The sequence below is a fragment of the Pelophylax lessonae genome (assembly GCF_965119305.1).
Source record: "Pelophylax lessonae genome assembly, chromosome: 2".
Taxonomy (NCBI): Eukaryota; Metazoa; Chordata; class Amphibia; order Anura; family Ranidae; genus Pelophylax; species Pelophylax lessonae.
In genome coordinates this window covers 42,607,716-42,632,653 of record NC_138769.1, presented here as the reverse complement: position 1 = coordinate 42,632,653, position 24,938 = coordinate 42,607,716, and the positions used below count along the sequence as shown (strand labels likewise).

Genomic DNA, 24,938 nt, shown 5'->3' with positions numbered 1-24,938 from the left:
TGGTGGATAGAGGCAAAACCCATTTTTTTACAAACCCTACTGAGGTATGCACGTGGCTTGATGCTCGTGGCAGTCGCAATCATGGAGAGTCCACACGTCGATTCTGATGAGGTGCTGACAGTGTGCTGTTGCTGACCCAGGACGCAATCGAGTGTCTGCTCAAGACTATGGAACTGAACTACAGGTGGACGGTTGGACTTTGCTCCTCCCCTTTTTTATTTTTATTTTTTTGTCTCTCTGACTTCTTTTTTGCTCCCCCCTTCCCCCTTCCCCGTCCCCCCCTTTTCCCTCCCCCCCCCCTTTTTTTATTCCTTTTTTTTTTCTCCTCCCTTTTTGTTTTTTTGCTTTGCCTTCTTTTTCTAGCCTCTCTGGAGACTCAACCTGAGAATTGGAGAAGACCTCTCTGCTCTTCATTCTAACTGCAGGGGAAGGGGACTCTCTACTTTCCATCCTTTTCTCTTTTTCCGGAGGGACTGGGCCGCAGTCGGTAAAGCGGGCCAGGTTCGGGGGTGTCAATTTTGCTCCCCGTACCACAGTTTTAATTTGTTAATTGGTTTGGGGTATGAGGCACTTGGCATGTTGGAGCTGGGTGCAGGGAGGGGGTGGTTGGGGGAAAGTTTTGGGGTGTTTTTCCTGTTACAGGTGACCAGGAGACTTCTTTCTTTCATGGGGTGTGTGTTTCGGTTGGACAGTTGCAATGGCCCTATTGGGGCACCGCAATCATGCATAGGACTTGGGGGGGGGGTCCTGGAGCTTGGGATGAGGATCGGTGAACTACTGGTTATTAGCTTCATTCTTCCATATAGTGCACATGGGCTCTCAGAGATGGAAGAGCGTTTAAAAATGGTGTCCTGGAATGTCCGAGGACTGAATTCCAAATTTAAGCGTGCATTGATCTTTGATTATCTTAAGAAGCATAAACCTCATCTGATTCTGCTGCAGGAGACTCATTTGCAGGGCTCCAGGACTCTCTCCCTGAAAAGGGCTCATATTGTGGGGGGCGTATCACGCCACCTATTCCTCCTATGCCAGAGAGGTGTCTATTTTGGTCTCCAAGACCTTACCCATCTCTATACTAGCTGTTAAAACTGATGTGTTTGGGAGATATGTGATCTTGGTCATTAGGGTATGCACCAGGGTACTGACCGTGGTTAATGTCTATATACCCCCTCCTTTTTCGCTATCTCATCTAGATGACATTCTTAAGGCTACTCTTGAGATGGCGGAAGGGAGGATTTTTATTTTGGGGAACTTCAACGCGGTGGAGGACCCCTCGTTTGACAGGTTGAGCTAGGGGATCTCTCAAGAAATTTCGGAAGATATGGTATAGATGGGTTGATTCTACAGATACGTTAGTGGGAGAGACTGACGACTAGACTGGTGACGGTTTAACTGGCAGGGGGGGGGGGGGGGGGGGAGATCTTCAGGGTCCTTAATTGGTTGACTACCGAACACGCACCAAAAAAGGTACAGGGGGTGGGGTTTGCCTTCCCATGTCCCTCACCATTCTTCTCATTCTTATTTTTACTTGGGTGTTGAAAGGGGAAGTTGCTATACCTTGGTCACAACGGGGGGATTTGGGGCTTAGTTTAGCCTGGATTGCTTTCTCTTTCTTGTTACGGGAAGAGGAGAGGGAATACTTAGGTGTTTAGTTTCATTTACAAAAGAAAAAACATTTTCCTTGTCCAACTGAGTTTTACAACTACTGCACAATTGATAGGAGGTAATGTTGAGTTATATGCCTACTTCATGTTCCATTTTTCTGAACGGCTTGCATGTATCTCTGTACTCTATGTTGTGGAATGGGATGAATGTCATGTGCTTTGATATTACTTGTATGATTATGTTGGATAACAATAAAAATGTTTAAAAAAAAAGAAGGCAGCTGAGTCCAACTTTTACCACCTCCCAACCGCCCATCTAAACACAGAACTGCAGCCACTCAGGACTGTACACATGCCACGGCAGATACTCTTTGCTTCACAGCTGCAGGAAAAATGAAACAGCGTGCCACATTTGGCGACCAGTACCATCGCTGAACACGACCCATTTAAGTGACTGGTTGCACTGCAGTTGGGGCGCAGTAGGTCAGCATTTTTGAGAGTTAAAACAGGCGATGCAGAGATGCCTTTTCACTGCTTGACAAATGCCCTCTGAAAAGCAGTCCACTATAGAACGCTTTTCAGAGGGGTGGCAGTAATAGCCCCAACTGTAAATGAACTCATAGAGAAGGTAGATCTTCCCCGCTGTGATTCAAAAATCAATAAACACCTGGGGGGGGGGGTATTCTAACCTAACTGTGACCAAAACAAAACAAAAAATAGTTAGAAATACACATTAAAGAGGACCTTGCACTACAAACATCTATTTACACACATCCCCTCTTCCCTCATACAAAAAAAGTCAATAAATTGTACTGATGTAGCACCCTTTTAGGTGGGTGCTAGGCAAATTATAAAGGAGGCCCTGTCTGCTTATCAGAGGAGTCTAATTGTCCAGCTCCTAAACCTTCTGGACAGCCTTTCTAGAAGAGTTGAAGCTGTTATATCTGCAAAGGGTGGGCCAACTCAATACTGAACAGTGGCGGCCTGTCCATTAGGTGTGCAGGGGTGCCGCCCCTCTATCCATGCGCCGGTCCCCTAACCTGCATGCAGGGCACCGGATGCATTGATTCCAATGAGGGTTTTTTTTAGAGCCAGAGGCTCTAATAGGCTTCAAAAAAAGGGTGGGCTCAGGGCGCAGAGCACTGTGCCCTGAGCCCACCCAGTTGTGTGACAATAGTGAATGAATATTTGCTATTGCCACACTGATTCTCCTCCCGGCCAATCAGTAAGCGGGTCCTGAGACCTTTTTCCCAATTGGCCAAAGGAGAAGGCATCCTATTGGCAGAGGAGGGAGGAGATGGCTGCCGAGAGGGGACATGGAGGAGACTGAGGGGGAAGCCGTTGCCGCCTGAGTCCGGAGGAACAAGGTAAGTGAACTGGCGCAGGGGGGGGGGAGTATGGTGTGGACTGGACTCTGGAGTGAGGGGGGGGGGGGTCTGTGGCCAGGTCTGTCTGTCCCCCCCCCCCAACCGATGGAGCACCAGCCGTCATTGATACTGAACCCTATGGACTAAGACTGGGATGCCATTAAAGTTCATGTGTGTATAAAGGCAGGTGTCCCAATACTTTTGACCATATTGTGTAATTGTAAGTTAGCCCATTTAATTCCCCCAAATACCATATATGTTGATTTTCCCACACTAGTTTAGACAATCCAGAGCTATGGAGGAGCCAAGTGCCCTTTTCCCTCTTGAGAGGACTAAAGCGTTGTTTATGACACTTTTATAAAGCCCAATAAGCTGACTGCACTTGCTCCGATCTGAACTCTGCAGCTTGCAAAGGGACCCAGAGAAGATTAATGTGCGCCTAAATTGTACAGGGACCAGACGTGGCAACCGCTTAACGCTGACTATTTACCGAGTACAGAAAGTGCAGCAAAGTTATCCGCCATAATGAATGCCTACTGTCCAATTAAGCCATTAATACACAGATAAACAAGCTATCAAGCCATCGGCCATTCATTGCACCCGTCAGACGACGAAGGTGAGAAAGGTCAGTCTGCTCTGCTTAATGAAAAAGAGGACGCTAACTGTCTCTATTCTTCCTTTCAAGAGGATTGTAAAACATTTAATCCTTGACAATTTAATGGAGACACCACTAAATAATGGATAACACTCACCAATCAGGCCTGTAGCAATCGCCAGAGCAATAACGAGGACAGCGAAGAGGATGATAATGAGATATTTCACAGGGATAAGAGGATGGCACTTGGACGATTCGTCATTTTCCTTGTTTTCTGTAAAGAGATGAATGCAAAAATTACGAAGATGCAGGAGATGGAGTCACACGGCTTTGCTCGGTGTCTGGGCCATTTATACCTATGCATTTAGAAAAGGCATCTGTTTTAGCAGCATTTTCAATGATCGTATTTTGATGCCTCTTAATGCTTTTAAGAGGCTATTAGGTGTGATGCGGTTCAGCATGCTTTTGTGTCTTTTGATTATATGTCAGTTCACAACCTGGACATTTTTCAAAGCTCCCTCATTCAATTGAACTCGGCTATCAACCCATCCTATGCACCTACTTGAAGAATGCCAGACAATCTAACATGTTGGTTAGAGCAATCCTTTTTTTTATTTTTTTTTGTAAATTATTATTTTTTCCTAATATTTCAAGTTACAACACAATATAACGACAAAAGTACAAAGAGTACAAAAATACAAAAAGAAAACAACATACTAAAAGAAAAAAACATACCAAAAAGAAAATAATCCAAATTCCAGTGCAAAACCAGGCCACCATGGATCTATTTTCTACAACAGTAGAAAAACAAAACTACTCCCCCCATCCCCTCCCACTAATGCCACCCCAGGCAATACAGTGCCTCGAAAAAGTATTCGCCTCCCTCCCTCCCTCTGTCATCCCTCCCTCCCTCCGTCATCTCTCTCTCCCTCCCTCTGTCATCCCTCCCTCCCTCTGTCATCCCTCCTTCCCTCCGTCATCCCTCCCTCCCTCCGTCATCTCTCTCCCTCCCTCCCTCTGTCATCCCTCCCTCCCTCCGTCATCTCTCTCCCCCTCCCTCTGTCATCCCTCCTTCCCTCCGTCATCCCTCCCTCCCTCCGTCATCTCTCTCCCTCCCTCTGTCATCCCTCCCTCCCTCCGTCATCTCTCTCTCCCTCCCTCTGTCATCCCTCCCTCCCTCTGTCATCCCTCCCTCCCTCCGTCATCTCTCTCTCCCTCCCTCTGTCATCCCTCCCTCCCTCTGTCATCCCTCCCTCTGTCATCTCTCCCTCCCTCTGTCATCCCTCCCTCCCTCTGTCATCTCTCTCTCCCTCCCTCTGTCATCCCTCCCTCCCTCTGTCATCCCTCCGTCATCTCTCTCTCCCTCCCTCTGTCATCCCTCCCTCCCTCTGTCATCCCTCCATCCCTCCGTCATATCTCTCTCCCTCCCTCTGTCATCCCTCCCTCCCTCTGTCATCCCTCCATCCCTCTGTCATCCCTCCATCCCTCTGTCATCTCTCTCTCCCTCCCTCTGTCATCCCTACCTCCCTCCGTCATCCCTCCCTCCCTCCGTCATCTCTCTCTCCCTCCCTCCCTCTGTCACCCCTCCCTCCCTCTGTCATCCCTCCCTCCGTCATCCCTCCCTCCCTCCGTCATCTCTCTTTCCCTCCCTCCCTCCCTCTGTCATCGCTCCCTCCCTCCCTCTGTCATCCCTCCCTCCCTCCGTCATCTCTCTCTCCCTCCCTCTGTCATCCCTCCCTCTCTCTGTCATCCCTCCCTCCGTCATCTCTCTCTCCCTCCCTCTGTCATCCCTCCCTCCCTCCGTCATCTCTCTCTCCCTCGCTCTGTCATCCCTCCCTCCCTCTGTCATCCCTCCCTCCCTCCGTCATCTCTCTCTCCCTCCCTCTGTCATCCCTCCCTCCATCATCTCTCTCTCCCTCCCTCTGTCATCCCTCCCTCCCTCCCTCCATCATCTCTCTCTCCCTCCCTCTGTCATCCCTCCCTCCATCTGTCATCCCTCCCTCCGTCATCTCTCTCTCCCTCCCTCCCTCCCTCCAGTGCTCTCCACCTCCCTGGTTTTCCCTGCCCACCCCCCAAGTGCTACCTGTCCCCCCCCTCCAGTGCTCTCCACCTCCCTGGTTTTCCCTGCCCACCCCCCAAGTGCTCTCCACCCCCCTTTTTTTCCTGCCCACCCCCCAAGGACCTCCTGATATGTGCCCTCAGGACCCCCTGATATGTGCCCTCCCAACCCCCATAGCGTTTGCCCCCAGGACCCCCTGATATGTGCACTCCCAACCCCTATAGCTGTGGCTGTGTGTGAGAGAGGCAGAGGCTGGGCGGGACTGCCGTGTGTCTCATTGTAGAGGGGAGTTTGTGAGACTACAATATCCAGCATGTCTATGGAGGAGGAGCTCTCCCCCCCTTTCTCTTCTCCCTCCTTTTTCTTCTCTCCTCCCTCCCTTCCCATCCTTTACCCCCCTCTGTCCTCACTTCCTCTCTGTCCTCCCCCCTCTCTCCCCCCTTCCTCCCTCCCTCTGTCATCTCTCCCTCCCTCCGTCATCTCTCTCCCTCCCTCCCTCCCTCCCTCTGTCATCCCTCCCTCCCTCCGTCATCTCTCTCTCCCTCCCTCTGTCATCCCTCCCTCCCTCTGTCATCCCTCCTTCCCTCCGTCATCCCTCCCTCTCTCCGTCATCTCTCTCCCTCCCTCCCTCTGTCATCCCTCCCTCCCTCCGTCATCTCTCTCTCCCTCCCTCTGTCATCCCTCCCTCCCTCTGTCATCCCTCCTTCCCTCCGTCATCCCTCCCTCCCTCCGTCATCTCTCTCCCTCCCTCCCTCCCTCTGTCATCCCTCCCTCCCTCCGTCATCTCTCTCTCCCTCCCTCTGTCATCCCTCCCTCCCTCCGTCATCTCTCTCTCCCTCCCTCTGTCATCCCTCCCTCCCTCTGTCATCCCTCCCTCCCTCTGTCATCCCTCCCTCCCTCTGTCATCTCTCCCTCCCTCTGTCATCTCTCCCTCCCTCTGTCATCCCTCCCTCCCTCTGTCATCTCTCTCTCCCTCCCTCTGTCATCCCTCCCTCTGTCATCCCTCCCTCCCTCTGTCATCCCTCCGTCATCTCTCTCTCCCTCCCTCTGTCATCCCTCCCTCCCTCTGTCATCCCTCCGTCATCTCTCTCTCCCTCCCTCTGTCATCCCTCCCTCCCTCTGTCATCCCTCCATCCCTCTGTCATCCCTCCATCCCTCCGTCATCTCTCTCTCCCTCCCTCTGTCATCCCTCCCTCCCTCCGTCATCTCTCTCTCCCTCCCTCCCTCTGTCATCCCTCCCTCCGTCATCCCTCCCTCCCTCCGTCATCTCTCTCTCCCTCCCTCCCTCCCTTTGTCATCGCTCCCTCCCTCCCTCTGTCATCCCTCCCTCCCTCCGTCATCTCTCTCTCCCTCCTTCTGTCATCCCTCCCTCCCTCTGTCATCCCTCCCTCCCTGTCATCCCTCCCTCCCTCCCTCCGTCATCTCTCTCTCCCTCCCTCTGTCATCCCTCCCTCCGTCATCTCTCTCCCTCCCTCTGTCATCCCTCCCTCCCTCCCTCCGTCATCTCTCTCTCCCTCCCTCTGTCATCCCTCCCTCCCTCGGTCATCCCTCCCTCCGTCATCTCTCTCTCCCTCCCTCCCTCTGCATTGAAAGGGGTCACGCTGGTTATCCTGCATTAAAGGGGTCACGCTGGTTATTTTCCATTAAAGGGGTCACGCTGGCCATTCTGCATTAAAGGGGTCACGCTGGTCTCTCTGCATTGAAGGGGGGCACAGCATGCTGGTCTCTCTGCATTGATGGGGGGCACACTCTACCTTGATTACTGAAGGCCCCTTTCACACTTTTGTGACCTCAAAGTCACGCAATTTTTAACAGCGTTTTTTGCCGCAAAGCAATGCCTATTACATTTTTCTGTTTGCGCCCCCCCAAAAGGGGGCATTTGGGTTGGATGGAGCTGGGGTGGGCATATGGGGTGGATGGAGGTTGGATGGGTGTTTGGGATAGATAGTGCTAGGTGGGCATTTGTGGTGGATGGAGCTAGGGTGGGCATTTGAGGTGGATAGAGCTGCTGGGGGCATTTGGGGTGGATGGGGGGGGGGGTGTATGGAGCTGGGTGGGCATTTGGGGTGTATAGAGCTGGGGGGGTGGATGGTGCAGAGTCTGACCCCTGCATTCTGTACATTACATACTCCTGTCTCCTGCATTCTGTACATTACATACTCCTGTCTTCTGCATTCTGTACATTACATACTCCTGTCCCCTGCATTCTGTACATTACACACTCCTGCACTATATACACAATACTGTACATTATATACTTCTCACCAGTCTTCATTGTCCCAACAGTTGCTGGTTGCTATGCAGTCTCTGACTATTTTAATGAAGTTCTTCTTTAAGGTAGGCTGAGCAATCAAAGCATATTTTATGAGTACTAGGAAGTCTGGGTTTTGTTTACCCTATCCCTTAAGCCCCTCCCACTGCTAAGCAATTGGCCACACCCACAATTTGCCGCGGCGGTTTGGTTTCCCTTTCAGTGTCCCTCATTGCGAAGTTCAAAAGTTGGGAGGTATGCTTATGTCGATCTTTATCCGGATCCTGGGCCCATAACCTGTTGCACAGTGCGATCACTGGGTGCAGCGGAATCCATTCAGATCAGACATTGTGGAGTAAACAGGAACTGGCTTCTTTATTGGAACATAACACAGATATCAAAGATGTCACCTCATCATAATAAGAACAACAGAACAGGAAGAGATAACCAACAAGTACAGTACAGTGTAAAGGAAATGACAACACATCATAGAGAATGCATAGCATATCACTAAGCATTAGCGACATCTAGTGTCCTATTTATGAACTGCAATAGACTAAGCTTAAAGTTGTTGTATCTCCAACATACAACACTGTTACCAATAATCCATATAAACTGAATACAAAGATTTGAAGTAATGGTACAAAAATTCACACACTATATGTGCCAAACAAATCAGGCTGGGATAATGAAAAACTGAAGAAGACTGACAAGTTGAAAAGGGTCTCATCTGATGTATTTCAGAAATATTGGGTGTTGTTATACACTACAAATTATAGCATATGGAGATGCTTTATGAAATATTTTCTATGTATTACTATTTTAATGATTGATTCTCAATAAAGCTTTCTTATAAATTATATATATATATATATATATATATATATATATATATATATATTTAGTTCCTTTATCTCTTGGTACGGTACAGTCCCTCAATCCCTTTTCTTTGTCCCCTTTTTTACCCTCAACCAATATTGGAATGTGGTACCACCTTAGATTAATTGGTATTTAGGACCATTGGTTATCAATTTACCCTCCCATTCCATCCTCCTCCAACACTCATAGAAGCTGTACTACAGCTTCCAACAATTAAAAGTGCTCTATGAATGGAGGACAGGCAAATGAATGAAAGCTCCACTTCTTCCATTCACAAAGCACTTCTTTATTGATGGAAGTTATAGTACAGTGTCTATAAATGGAGGATGGGATGGGAGAGGAGGGGAAGGATATAGTCTGCACTTTTGACAATTGTCCATGACAGGTCCAGTGGCCCGTATTACCCCCTGCAGCCTCGTAAAAATACTGCTGCGGGGGTATGTGTGTGTGTGGGGGGACGGGGGGGAAGGGGGGCAGAGGACAGAAGATTTCCACCAAAAGAGTGGTCATCAGCACAAAGGACACTTTTTATTCAACGTAAGTGCTGTCCCTTGTGCTGGACCCTTCATTCATCCACCCATCCTCCATTCATAGTGTGCTTTGCATTTCGGAAAGCTATAGTACAGTTTCTATGAATGGAAGAGGGAGTGGAAAGGGTACTCATAGTCGGCACACTTGATACATCCTTTTTACAGGTCCGGAAAAATGACTTGTCCTTTGTGATGATTATAAAAAAAATAAACTTAAAGCGGAACTTAAGGGAGTAATACTTCCCAATGCTCCCTTGCCAGCGCCGCCATCTTCTCCTGTATGCCAGGTTTTGGCTATCTTCATTGGCTGACGCGGGATGACGGCACTCGTATGCATGCATGCCTTTTCTGCATCAAAATGCCTGCTTGCCTGCAATAAATTGCCTGCCTGTTAACATCGTATCATAGTGGAACTTTAGTGCCGCTTTAAGCTTTAAGCTGTAAGTCCAGTTTACTATTCAGTACATATTACCAATAAATATAAGCATGCATTGTGTGTGCCGCAGTTATCATAGTAATAATTAATGCGTTTAAAATTTGATTTTCTTTCCTTCCACCAATTGCTTGATTTCCCCATCAACACAGTCAGCATTGATGGGGGAATGCCTTCCACTGCACTATTGTGTTCTGCTGGCAGGGGTGGGCATAGGGAGTCTTCCTGGCCGGCACAACAAAATTATTACTGCTAGCGACTATAGTCTGCCTACAGTATTGTATGTAAAAATTTGACAGGCTGGTTCTGCCCAAGTCGATCAATGGATCAACTTGAGTACCATCAGCCGGTCCATAGATGGATCGAATCTCAGCCAGTCCCTGCAGAGCAGGCTGAATTTCGATCTTTGTATGGCCCTTAGAAGCACAACTACAAGTACAAACATTGAAAAAAATACAATTTAGGATGCACTATTGTTCACTGTCACGCTGGATGTTTAATGCTTCTAGATTAACACTCACTGTGGAAAAGTTTGCCAAACACTGCCTTAGACATACCTTGAACTAACAGCCTAACTGCCACCATTCTATGTCCTCAGCACACCACCTCAAGGACACTTCAAATTTGAGTACTAACAAAGTCCCCAGAGGACCAAGCCCCAGGACAATTTCAAATAATTAACATGACAGGGTGTCTATACCACCAGATGGGATGGCTTTTTATTAATGACCTTTTCTATGTATCATCTACACCAAACTTTCTAAACAAAGGGCCAGTTTACTGTCCTTCAGTCTTTTGGGGGCCGAACTGTGACCATTGTAAGTAGAAAATGCCCTAGGAGTAAACAATGCCCCATCATTGGGAGAAATAGTGCCCCATTGTTGGTACCAGGGTAAGGAATAGTGCCTCATCATTGGCATCAGTGGGAGCAATAGTGCCCCATTGTTGGTATCAGTGGGGGAATAGTCCTTTGTATCAATGGCAGGAATAGTGCCTCAAGGGCCGGATAGAGGCAAGCAAAGGGCCACAGTTTGAAGACCATTGATCTAGACCAGCTTTTATCAATCTTTTCACCCCAGAGAAACCCTTGAAAAAAGATCTCAGGGAGCCCCAAGGGTGACAAACGTGACTTGCTTCTTAGTTTGATTGCTCGCGCAGACGCTGCTGACGAGAAACTCTCCTAGCCCAGTGATTAATATCCCCAACCTAAATCCACTCAAAAAAGCCCTACTTTGAGTCAGTTAGGGTTTCCTATTTCAACTGAATCCCTGACGAAGAGGGAATCTTTTCTGACCCCCCCAGGCAAGTTGGTTGTTTTTAGCGTAAACCAGCAAATTGATTATTATTTGGTCTGCTGCTTCATTCATTGTTATGGCAATAACAAGGGAGGGGAAGGGAAATGGAACACCAGGAGATCAACTCAACAGCCCTGAGGGGTCCTAGGGCGTGAGGATGTGACAACAATTACTCAAAATAATCATACAGATACCGGACGGTATATGACCGGTGAGCCAAGCAACTGAGAACATGTAGAAAAAAGAAGAAAAAAGAAGTTGCATATAATGGCTCAAACAATGGTATAATGTAGATAAAAATAGGTACTTTAATGAAACATGATATAAAGGTGATGCAGACTGAAAATGCAATAGCAAAAATTCATAAGCTCATGGACACTAGATAAAACCAAAAAAGGATGGGTCCTTCATCTGAAGTCACGCTGGTGTCACCTCCGAAAGGCTCCACACTCCACCCAACCAACACACCAACCACATGAACAGCCCACCACCACGGCCCCTCTGCCCACTCTGCTTTGCTATCGGCTTGTTTGCTTTGACTGAACTAGGTGCCAGTTAAGGATTTCTACTTAAGAATTGTGCCTCAATACCAGAGTTAATAGATGTGTAGAAACTAAGCCCTTTATTGATCACAATAGGAGGGACATCAGCCCCAGGAGCTCCATATCCGGCCCCCAGCTTTGAAGCTTTAGTTTACAGATTTGTACAGCCTTGTTCCCAGCCCCTGGATCCACTCTACATATCCCTGTGGCCCTTCCTCCTTCTAAGAGTCTTCTATCAAGACCTTTTGGGACAGTTTACAGTCTATACCAGTCTCTGGAACTAGATTTGGGCAGAGGGGCCGGGGTGGTGGGCTGTTCAGGTGGTTGGTGTGTTGGTTGGGTGGAGGGTGGACCCTTTCGGAGGTGACACCAGCATGACTTCAAATGAAGGACCCATCCTTTCTTGGTTTTATCTAGTGTCCATGAGCTTATGAATTTTTGCTATTGCATTTTCAGTCTGCATTACCTTTATATCATGTTTCAATAAAGTACCTATTTTTATCTACATTATACCATTGTTTGAGCCATTATATGCAACTTCTTTTTTCTTGGTTCTCTTCTTTCATTGTTACCCCCCCACTGAGACTTACCTCCTGACTGTCCCTTATTTTGAAGGACAGTCCCTCTTTGGAAAACAAATCTCTGTCTCTCTTTTCTGCTCCGTTGTCCTTTTTGGTTTGATATATAAACCTCTGTGACAAATATACTATTTAACTTCCAAAAAGTATTATAGGTCATTAAACCTTTCATTCATTCTTTAAATTATTGCATTTTGTTAGTTTGTAAAGCCAGTAGAAATAAAAAGTGCTGATAAAATAAGTACTTGTGGATTTATTGAATTATTTTTTTACATCTGAACTCTTCACGGTCCGTGTAAACTTTTCTGACAGCCGCTAGTAAATTGTGCTGCTCTCTGCTCCCAAAAACACACTGGAATGATTTTACGGATAAGTGTGGTCCAGTCCAGCAGTAAACACAAATCAAAGTGTATCTATGGGTAAAAATTGGACAAAGCAATGATAATTGGGTAATTAGAGGCGTCCTTAGCACTTGTCAGATAATTGGCCCTCATGGGCTGCTCAAGGAGGACACTGGGATGATAGATCATTGAAGCTTTTAATAGAGACAATTAAAGTGTGCCTATTGATTGAACTGCTTATCCGGAATGTTGGGTTTCATTTAAATATAAAGCATCCTTGGTTATGTGGTTTAGGCAGTGTTTTATAAGGCTTCATGCACGTTGGTGATTAGCCCTGGTGCATGAGACTCTCCGGCATTCTGGTGTGGGTGCCTCATTGTTGGCAGCCTGTAAAAGTGTATGAGAGGCTGACAACAGCTGTAGCAGAATGGGGCTGGACGGTATTGAAAGAGGTATTTACATTTAGGGCAGTATGCGCCCAGGTCCACGGTCTCTCATAGCAACGGGAGCAGATCTGCACCACCGCGGCCCTCATCCTGTACATGGGTATGGGTATGGAAGAGGAAGAGTTAAGTGCACGCTTGGAGTCCACACTAGGGGCACAGCAGGACCCCATTGTGTTACTGGGAGTTCGGTAGCAGTGATAAGCTGGACAGATGGAGAGGGCATTGGCTCTGCGAGTCCCTCCTAAATGAACAGGTAATTGTGGTGATGCTTTGTACATCAAGAGATTTTACTAGACTTTTTTCACGTTTGATCATGTGTCTGGGTCGTGAGTGTGGCTCGAGTAAAGGTACCCCATGTGTAGTGCAGTAACCCTATACAAAGTGCCTAGCGTAGCCCAGAAGAACTCACCCTGGTGTAGGCCTCCCATGTGACCCTTGTTTGGCGCCAGTGCTTTAAGTGGCCCAAAAGAGGTGCCGGTACTCTATTATAGCCTATAAATTCCCCCCCACCCCATATCAGGGTCCCCACAGAGCACCCCCCCCTGGCCTGGGCTGGGATTCCGGAGCAGGGGGACTCACTGGTGGTGACTGGTCTGGCTCTGGAGTGGGAAATATTCTTGGGGGGGGCAAGTGAGGGCGCAGATGTCCAAAATGAGCGTACTGGTACGCTAAGGCGTATGGAGAGGTGGCGGTATGCTCAAGAGCCATATTTGGAAGTGGCGGTACTGAGTACCAGTGCATACCAGCCCACTTAAAGCACTGTTTAGCGCCCAACAAGGAGAGAAAAAACCTGGAGGATGTGACGACCACCACCACAACCCCTACCCTACTACATGCTGGCACTGGGGCTAGATGGTGCATCTGTAACTTCCACCCGCACCTACATGCCAGAGCCTCATTCACCAGGGATATTTGCTCGTTGTTGACAAACTTCAATGGAAAGCCGGAAATTGGAATGCTTTGCTATTGGTTGCAGCTCTGTTTCTAGCTGTTCATTGTGTAAGAGGTCCAACAGTGCAAGACCTTTGTTCGTGTCAAACAGACATTCCCATACAAGTCGGTGGGGGTGTAAAACCTGCTTGAAGCAGATCAGAAGTTGGTTAAATGCAGGTCAGAAGCAGGTCAACCGAGGGCCACGCACACTTGTTAATGCATTCTAAATGATCTTAGAAAGGTCTAAAATGAATGTCATCAACACAAGCTAAAAGCCCGTCTACACAGGCCCTAAGCAATGTTTTGAGGGGGTGGGGGAGCCTAGGGAAGAATGGAGCAAGAACCAAACAGAGCACCGGCTCCTTGAGGAAAACACATTTGTTTATTAAAGTGAATAAAAGGTTTAGTTTTAAAATATCCACAATTCGCCAGACACAGCACATACAACCGATCGCAATAAGTGGTATGTGGCGAGACTAACCCTTCTTTAGAGCCTAAAGGGTTATCTACAGGAATGATCTTAAAGTGGAGTTCCGGCCTCAAATACCTTTTTTAACTTAAAATACCCCTATAATACTAATCCATCGCCCTGTACAGAACCACTTTTCTCATACTTACAAGGTGTACGGTATTGGATTTTAGTCAAAATCGTACTTTTAAAAACGCTGTCTGGGCACTGCCATCTTGGATGTGGGCATCTGAAGCCTCAGTGTAATCTGCTGTGTCCTTCTTCCTGAGTGTTCTGGGAGTTCTTCCTGATTCCAGCCTCCTGGGAGTGATGACAAACAGCTCCCAGGATGCAATGCAAAGGTGGAAGTGATGTCGGTGGCCGCGGCCACAGAGGGGGGAGAAGGAGGAAGTACAATCAAAAATGCCCTGAAAATAAGGTAAGGGAACTCGGAAAAAATTGAAAACGCCCAATTGTGGATCAGCATAGCGAGCACTCCAGGAATCACTAAAGTTGCAAAATAGGCCGGAACTCCGCTTACCCACTTTACCCCCGCTCACATTGCTGCTACTGCGGCAATGTGGCTCGTTATCGTCCAGCGACGTAGACCTACGTCGCTGGACTCCTCCCCTTGTGGGTGGCGCGTGCGCGCCGCCGGTGGCTCGCTCCCGCTGTATTCAGTTACAGCGGGAGTCGGGCCAGGGGAGGAGCGGCGGTGATCACTGCCGCTCTTCCCCGATCGTCAGGGAACTTGTGTGGAAATCCGCCCGCTTGTGTAAACAAAGCGGGCGGATCTCCTAAGTGACAGGCAGGGTCAGATTGCAGGGTTCAGCATAGCTGAACCTGCGATCTGTCCCTGTGTCACTCAGTCACCTCCCCCCACACACGTCAGTAAGCACCAGGCATACATTAACCCCTCCCTCTCCAATTAAAATTAACCCCTTCCCTGCCAGTGTCATTTTTACAGTAACAGTGCATATGTATAGCACTGATTACTGTAGTAATGTCACTGGTACCCCCAAAAGTGTCAAAAATGTCAGTCAAGGGTCCGATCTGTCCGCCGCAATGTCACAGTCCTGCAAAAAAAATTGCAGATCGCCACCATTACTCGTTAAAAAAAAACACCAAAAATGACAGAAATCTTTCCCTTAGTAAACACAATAACTTTTGCGAAAACCAATCAAAATACGCTTATTGCGATTTTTTTTTTTTACCAAAAATATGTAGCAGAAAACAAATTGGCCTAAAATGATAAAAAAAAATTTGATTTCTACATTTTTTTTGGGGGGGGGATTTCAAATAAAAAAATGTGAAAAATATTGTTATTTTTTCAAAATTGTCGCTATTTTTTTGTTTATAGCGCAAAAAGTAAAAATCGCACAGGTGATCAAATACCACCAAAAGAAAGCTCTATTTGTGGGGAAAAAAGGACATGAATTTAATTTGGATACATCGTTGCACGACCGCGCAATTGTCTGTTAAAGTAACGCAGTGCCGAATTGCAAAATATGGCCTGATCTGGAATGGGGTAAAACCTTCCGGTCATAAAGCGGTTAAAAATACGCTCATTGAGAATTTTTTTGTCAAAGACATTTAGCTAAATACATTTTGGCCTAAATATATGACAAAAATGGAATATATTGGATATTTTTTAACTGTCAAAGTAGAAAAATATTGTTATTTATTCAAAATTGTCGCATTTTTTAATTAATATCGCAAAAAATGAAAATCGCACAGTTGATCAAATAAAGCCAAAAGAAAGCTCTGTTTGTGGGGAAAAAAAGGACGTAAATTTCGTTTGGGTACGACGTTGCATGACCGCGCAATTGTCCGTTAAATTCGCACAGTGCCGAATCGCAAAAAGTGGCCTGGACGTAAGACAGCAAAATCCTCCGGTGGTAAAGTGGTTAAAGGACACCCTCTCCCTAAGGTCATTCCCGTGGCCCACCTGATAGGCTCTGAAGAAGGAAATCTGGAACCAAATTTGCATTAGCCTTGCCACACTCCACTTGTCGCAGTTGGGTTTATAACACATGTGAGCTTGCGGTGTCTGTCAGACTTCACATAGGTTTAGGTGTTCTCAGGGGCGTAACTACAGGGGTTGCAGGGGTTGCGATTGCAACCGGGCCCCATGCTCCAGGGGGCCTGTGCGGCACGCCTGTACACTTGGATAGGAGGGGCGGTGGGGGCAGCATTCACCGTCCTCCTCTTTCCTCCTGTAGCTGCAGGATCAGTGGGAAGAGCCCCAGGCTTGAAGGGAAGGGCCCCAGCCAGGAGTCCAGGGGGCCCCTCATGGTTCCTTGCCCCGGGGCCCTGAAGGTTCTAGTTACGCCTCTGGGTGCTCTGTTTGGTTCTTGTCTTTTATACTCTTCAGACCTCCCTGTCTGTGTCACAAGCTTCCAACCCTCTAACAATTGTCTACTGAGACTGGTGACGTCTCCTGCGCTTTGGAAGCGTGTTAGGAAAGTATCACAGGGAAGGAAATGGAACGTTTGGACCTGGAGTTAAAGGAAACCAAATAGTCCTTTCATGGTAGGGACTAGGGAGAGATTTCTGTGGGTTAAAGAAAGTGTACCATTGATTGTTTGTCATTGTGAATGGTGGGCGTTTTCTTATAGAGGTTGTAAACCCAGTTAAAAAAAGAAGAAAAAAAAAAACCTGTAAGACAAAAGCATAACAAGCTAGTATGCATCACATACTAGTTCATTATGAAATACTTACCTTAGAATGAAGACTCTGCTTGCAAAACCAGATCGTCCAGATACCCCCGAACCGCTATGACCCACAGACACCGCAATGCTAGCATTAGGGCCAATACTTTTGTGAAGACCTGAGGGCACACCGCTGACATGGCCTACATCTTCCCCAGAGTTTTTTTTCCGGGTTTATGGGCTCCGGCGCTGTGATTGGCCGCAGCCGCGATGATATCACGCCCGTGCATGCGCCCGGGAGCTGCCTTTTACAGCACAGGCCCTGAAGAAACGGCACTGACAGCCATTCATTCAGAGCCCATGCGCCAATGACGTAATCCGTGCTGTATACAGTAAATATCTCTTAAACAGTGCTAGTTTAGGAGATAGTTAGTTACAGTAACTATAGGTAAGCCTATATCAACACACAAGGGGAGTTTACTTCCTCTTTAACCATTTGCAGACAAGCCGCGGTAGTTTTACTGCGGCAGGTCGGCTCCGTCCTGCGAAACAACGGTACCTGGGACCGTTAGTGGGAGCGTGCGCGTGCACCGGTTGACCACAAGGGGAGCCAATCAGCGGGTCCCACAGATGCAATTGCCGCTGGGCACCCGCGATCGCTCCCCGTGGAGACATAGCAGCGGTCTGCCGTTGTAAATACGGCAGACCACTGTTCTGTCAATAATGAACACAGGGATCCTGTGTTCCTCTTATTTAGGAACACAGGTCTCTGTGTTCATGCAGCAAGCCCCCCCCCCCACAGTTAGAAAGTACCCCCTAGGGACACATTTAACCCTTTGATCACCCCTGGTGTTAACCCCGTCTCTGCCAGTGTAATTAGTACAGTAACAGTGCATATTTTTAGCACTGATTACTGTAGTAATGTCACTGATCCCCCCCAAAAGTGTCAAAAATGTCAGTTAGGTGTCCGATTCCTTATGGAGTGGCCTAAGAACACAGCCATGAGTAAAAGTGGTACAAAAACATTCTCCGAGAGCAACTTCTCCCAACCATTCAAGAACTGTTTGATAAGGAACAATGTATTTTCCAGCATGAGGGAGCACCTTGCCAAGAGGCAAAAGTGATAGCTAAGTGGCTTGGAGAACAAAACATCAAAATTTGGGGTCCATGTCCAGGAAACCCCCTGTCTTATGCTGAGCATACCTGGACTTAATAATATAGAGGAGTGTCTACATAACTCTATCCATATATTGTGTACTTCTATTTGCCAGCAACCACACAAATCTAGCAAATCATATTCGGGGGAGAGTGGCCCCTTACCCATTGACCTTCGGAAGATTTACCCCCCTTCATCACCAGGCCACTTTTTGTGATACGGCACTGTTAATTTAACTGACAATTGCACGGTCGTGTGACGCTGTACCCAAATAAAATGTATGTCAATCTTTTCCCACAAATAGAGCTTTATTTTGGTGGTATTCATGGGCGTGCGCACAGGGTATGCCAGGTGTGCCTGGGCACACCCTAATCACCCCATGTGGTGCAGATTCCCCCTGTTTAGACCCCTGATATTTCCCCAAAGCTCCCTAACTAGGCTAACAACAACAAAAAAAATTGTAAAAAATAATAAAAAATAACAATAAAACTTCTGACACCGATCTCAAACCTACTGACACCATCAGTATATACACACGGATATGTGTTTGGGCTTTGGGGTGCACACCCTAATGCAATAGGCTGCGCACACCTATGGTGGTATTCGATCACCTCTGAGGTTTTTATTTTGTGCGCTATAAACTAATAAAGACTGACAATTTTGAAAAAAAAAAAAATATATATATATATATATATATATATATATATATTTTTTTTTTTTTTTTTACTTTTTGCTATAAAACACATCCAATAAAAAATTTAAAGAATCACATTTTTTCATAAATTTAGACCAATATGCATTCTGCTACATGTTATTGGTAAAAAGAAATCCCAATAAGTGTATATTGATTGGTTTATGCAAACGGCACAGCTTCTACAAACTATGGGATATACAGTATACTGGACTTTTTATTTATTTTAATACTAGTAATGGCAGCGATCAGCCACTTATAGAGGGACTAGGATATTGCGGCGGTCAATCTAACACTAAATTACACTTTGTGGGAACCAGTGACTCTAATACAGTGATCAGTGCTAAAAATATGCGCCGTCACTGTACTAATGACACTGGCTGGGAAGGGGTTAAACATCTAGGGTGAACTGTGTGCCTACCGGTTTTTGTGTTTACTATATATGCTGCTTTTACTAGGGGAAAAGACGGATTCTAGTCTCTGCTTTGCAGGAACACAGACATCCATCCCTTACCCCTGCCAGAATGGGCATATGCCTTGTTTACATAGGCAAATCCCCATTTTGTGTTGTTTACCGATGATCGGTGGGTGCCAGAGGACATAGAGTCCCCGGGACCCGCAGATCGGCTTCTGCTGCGCGCCCCCTGCAGACGAAAATGTGGGATCACGTGTATGTATGTATGTATGTATGTATGTATATATATATATATATATATATATATGATCTGGTGCACAGTTGTGGCCCTGTAGCAGTAAAACTGCTATAGGGCCGCCCCCAAGTGGTTAACCAGTAGAGACTATTTATTTTGCTATAAAGACCTAAGACTGCTCCATTCATTGTAGACAAATGCAAGCTTTGCTGAACGGTACCTGCGTGCTCCGGTGCTGTTTTCTTCAATAATTATTAAGAGGAGTCAGCCGGACAGATGGGGAGGGACACAGAAGTCAGCCGTTCTCTCTCCCTCTGGCAAAATTACAAGTTTAGGCAAATGAACATCTGCATATTCAAGCCCTCCAGATTACAGGACAATAAAACTCGGCAGCTGGAAAATTAATGGCAAGCAATTTAGGCCTAGCACTCAATTCCCTGAACCGAAATAAAAAACACGAGCTGTATTTATAGCCGTCGTGTTATCTCGCAGGACGGAGGAAGGATCGTTTCAACTCCTTCTTACTTAAGTAGTAAAGTATTTTGGGAGGAAGTTGTCAGAAAGTTCTGGGCTGCCGGCGTCTTTTATAGGCATTTAAAGAGGACCGGTCAACAACTGAGCTTATGAAAGAACCATGAAAGGCAACATTTGATGCACTCTCAGAAAACACACAGTCTAATAGAAGTCAATGGGAGTGCACTTCAAACCGCAGGTAATACACACCGGTGTGAACCCGCTCTAAATGGGCTGTTAGGGCTCATTTACAGTCATGCATTTTTGCTTAACCACTTGCAGACTGTTCACAGTAATCCAACTGCGGCAGTGCGGCCCCCCTGGGTCCAGCGACATAGACCTACGTCGATGGACTCCTAGTGGTCTCGGTGGCGCGCTCGCGCACCGCCGGAGGCTCGCTCCTGCTGTGTCTAAATGGGCCGGAGGAGGAGAGGTGGCGATCGCCGGCTCCCTTCCCCGATCATCGAGGAAAGTGTGAGAAGACCCGTCTGCTTATGTAAACAAAGCAGGCGGATCTTCTCAGTGACAGACAGGGAGAGATCACAGGATTCAGCATAGCTGAACCTGCGATCTTTGTCTGTGTCACAGAACCCCCTCCCCCCCACACACGTCAGTAAGCATGAGGCATACATTTAACTCTTTAATCACCCATAGGGTTAACCCCTACCCTGCCAGTGTCATTATTACAGTAACAGTGCATATTTATTATTATTATTATATAGTATTTATATAGCGCCGACAGTTTACGTAGCGCTTTACAATAGCAGTGATTACTGTAGTAATGTCACTGGTCCCCACAAAAGTGTCAAAAATGTCAGTTAGGGGTCCGATCTGTCCGCCGCAATGTCGCAGTCCCGCAAAAAATCGCAGATCACCGCTATTACTAGTAAAAAAAATAAATAAATAAAAATTACATGTCATTCCCGTAGTTAGTAAACACGATAACTTTTGCGCAAACCAATTAAAATCCGCTTCTTGCAATTTTTTTTTTACCAAAAATATGTAGCAGAAAACAAATTGGCCTAAAATGTTAAAAAATGTTATATAGCAGAATGTGAAAAATTGTTTTTTTTTTTTCAAAATTGTAGCTCTTTTTTTGTTTATAGCGCAAAAATTAAAAATCGCACAGGTGATCAAATACCACCAAAAGAAAGCTCTGTTTGATGGGAAAAAAGGACGTAAATTTTGTTTGGATACAGCATCGCACGTCCACGCAATTGTCCATTAAAGTAACGCAGTGCCAAATCGCAAAAGAGGGCCTGGTCAAGAAGGGGGTAAAATCTTCCGGTCCTAAAGTGGTTAAAGTGTAACTCCACTTGTTGAGAAAAAGAACCTTCCCCTCTGGGTGATCTCTGTACATTACAAAGATTCTAACAACCTTTATTGCAAATTCCTACCTTTTGTTATTCTGAAGAAATCACTGTTTGTTCCTCTGTGCCCCTGTGCTGAGTGAGTCTAATGGGAGTGGTTTCATAATTATCAATCAGCTGTGCAGCTGCAGAGCACTAATGAGAAAAACTTCTGGATCTGCATCTCTTTAAAAGTGTTCCTATTGGGAGGATCTCACCAAAAATGACATTTTTGTTGCAGGGGATGCCTAAAATCTGACTTGTATCTTAGTGCAGACTTCTGGGAAAATTGGTGAGCCAATCACACAAGAAGGAAATGATGTTTCTGGGGGTGTGGTCAGTATACATTCTGTGTACAGAACAGCTCCAGGCGGCCATATTGCATTGCATTTTCAGAAAATTACAGCAGCTGCAGATTGAAAAGTAAAGTTCATTTTTAATAACATTCAATTACTCTATGATTTGGGTCGCAATTGTATACGCTGTATTGTTTTTTCTTTATTAGCTGATTTTTTCCCCACGAAAATGGAGTTACCTTTAAAGAGTAACTAGGCACGTGATCTACCACTTCCGGGTAGGGGGAACGCACCTGCAACGTCGGTGACTTGGCTCTGCTGTGATAATACACAGCAGATGCCGATCAGCGGGTGCCGGCCAATGGATGACCGCCGATCGGGAAGACACACAGGACAGGGCTCTGCATAGGTAAACAAGGCAGAGCTCTGTATTATCAACAGGGAAGTAATGCATTTTGTTTCCTCGCAAAGCAGGGGGAAAAAAAAACATGACTTCATACAGTAAAAGCAGCACACAGTTTACACCAAAACACTAGTTAGGCACACATTTAAAACCTTTGATTGACCTAGATATTTAACCCCTTCCCAGCCAGTGTCATTAGTACAGTGCATATTTTTAGTACCAATCACTGTATTAGTGTCACTGGTTCCCAAAAAGCATCAGTTAGTGTCCGATTGACTGCTGCAATATGGCAGTCCCGCTATAAGTCGCTGATCACTGCCATTAGTAAAAAAAAAAAAAAAAAATGAAATGAAAAAAATAAAAAGAACAAAAATTTCAGTATATATACCATAGTTTGCAGACGCTATAACTTTTGCACAAACTAATCAATATAAGCTTATTGGGACTTTTTTTTACCAAAAACATGTAGAAGAATACATATTGGCCTAAATGTATTAAAACATTTGTTTTTTATACATTTTTTTTGAATGTTTATAGCAGAAAGTAAAAAAATTTTTTTTTTTTTTTATTCAAAACTGTCGGCCTTTTTTCTGTTTAACCACTTTACCACTAGAGCATTTTGCTGTCTTACGTCTGGGCCACTTTTTGCGATTTGGCGCTGTGCGACTTTAACGGACAATCGCGCGGTCGTGCGACGCTGTACCCAAATGAAATTAATGTCCTTTTTTTCCCACAAACAGAGCTTTATTTTGGTGGTATTTGATCACCTGTGAGATTTTTTTACTTTTTGCAATATAAACAAAAAAAAAGAGCGACAATTTTGAAAAAATAACAATATTTTTCAAATTTTTTTTATGAAATTCTCAAAAAAAAAAATGTAAAAATCAAAATTTTTTAACATTTTAGGCCAATTTGTTTTCTGCTACATATTTTTGGTAAAAAAAAATTGCAATAAACGTATTTTGATTGGTTTGCGCAAAAGTTATTGCGTTTAATGACTACGGGAAAGATTTATGTCATTTTTATTGTTTTTTTTTTTTAACTAGTAATGGCAGCGATCTGCAATTTTTTTTGCGGGATTGCGACATTGCAGCGGACAGATCGGACCCCTGACTAACATTTTTGACACTTTTGGGGGTACCAGTGACATTACTACAGTAATCAGTGCTATAAATATGCACTGTTACTGTAAAAATGGCACTGGCAGGGAAGGGGTTAACTTTATTAGTGATCAAGGGGTAAAGTGTGTCCCTAGGGGCGTGATTCTAACTGTCAAAGGGCGTGGCTTGTGATGTAACCACAGAGACATACGATCCTATATAGCAGGATCGTATGATCTCTGCAGTTACACAGGGGAGAATGACAGGCGGCTTTGTTTACATCAGCCGCCTGCCTTTCTCTCTCTCCAGCGGGAGATCGCGAGTGACCGGCGGACATCGGAGCCACCGGTCACTCGCGCGGGCATGTTAGTGAACAAGCGGGGGCGGGAGCGCCCCTCCGGCGGCTCACGCTCGCCCCCTAGAGGCTCGTGGGCGAGTGACGTAGCGATACGTCGCTTTGCCCAGGAGGTGCTGACCGCAGCAGTATATGTACTTCCGGCGGTCAGCAAGTGGTTAAAAGGCAAAAAAATAAAAAACGCAGAGGTGATCAAATACCACCAAAAGAAAGCTCTATTTGTGGGGGGGGGGGGGGAGACATCCGTTTTGTTTGGGTACAGCGCTGCATGACCCCGCAATTGTCAGGTAAAGTAACGCAGTGCTGTATCACAAAAAAATGGCCTGGTTATGAAGGGGGGTAAATCTTCCGAAGGTCAAGTGGTTAACGGATGTTAACCTTCTGCTGGTCTTGCTTGCTGCAACTTGGCATTGCATGCTATTGCTGAGTCTGTGATATACTAGGACCCCCAGATCCATTTTTATCCTGGATTCCCCCCTTAGCGAGTAACTTGCATGCATATGTTTGGCTCCCAAATGCATTGCTTTACATTTTCCTGCCATATATCTGCCCACCCCTCTATTTTATTGATGTCTTCATGTTATTTGCTATATCCTGTTATGAAGATATTGCTTAGCTTTGTGTCATCAGCAAACACTGAGATTGAACTATTTATTCTAACCTCTAAGGTCTGGTTCACATCACAAAAACGTATTACAGATCCGTGCTGGATGAGTTTCTGCAAGCGAGTTTTTAACAAATTTTTGCTCGTTCTGGTGAATTTTTGATGCTTTTCCAGATGCATTCCAGATACTATTTTTCCTTCTTTTTTTTCACTGTACTGGGATTCGATGCATTCTTGATGAGTTCCAGTGAAGGAAAAATGCAGCATGTTCTACTTTTATTTCTGGAACTGGAAAGCCCTGGAACTGACTGCATTGGTGTGAACTATGTCATTGGAAACCATATAACCTACTTTCCTTGTGTTTTTGATGCAGAAAAAAAAATGCACTGGGCTGCAGGTGGTGTGAACTGTCCCTAAATCATTTATAAGCAAGGCAAATAAAACTGGTTCCAAGACATTGCCCTGGGGTACCCCACTCACAACTTCAGACCATTCAGAAAATATGCCATTAATCGCTAGCCTCTAGATGATCTCCTGAAACCAGTTTCCTATCCAGGTACACACCATGTCATCAATGCCAAAAGACCTTAATGTGTAAATCAGTGGCAGGACTACCAGTGTCGCAAAAGTCACACTGGGCCCTGGTGATCTGCCACCGTGGGGGCCCAAGATGACAGGAAGGGGCCCACTGCAGAACATGGGCTCGGTTCACACTGCTGTGACCCCCAAAGTTGTGCAACTTGCTTGCATTTTTCTTGTGACTTGATTTAACATTGCAGTCTTTGGCACTCAAATTGCACCAAAGTCGGAGAAAAGTAGTCAAGTCGCTGCGACTTGACTAACATTGATTAACCACTTTACCACTAGAG

The 24,938-nt window shown here is 46.0% G+C and overlaps 1 protein-coding gene across 1 annotated transcript in view; it reads right to left on the bottom strand.

The window, feature by feature from the left end:
- The window catches only part of TMPRSS3 (transmembrane serine protease 3), a gene marked incomplete at its 5' end in the record, with an annotated part of 134,841 nt that overhangs the window by 102,762 nt on the left and 7,141 nt on the right, over positions 1 to 24,938 (bottom strand). Inside the window, 1 exon segment of the mRNA XM_082245783.1 lies at positions 3,724 to 3,840. Coding sequence (XP_082101909.1) covers positions 3,724 to 3,840 — 117 coding nt within the window.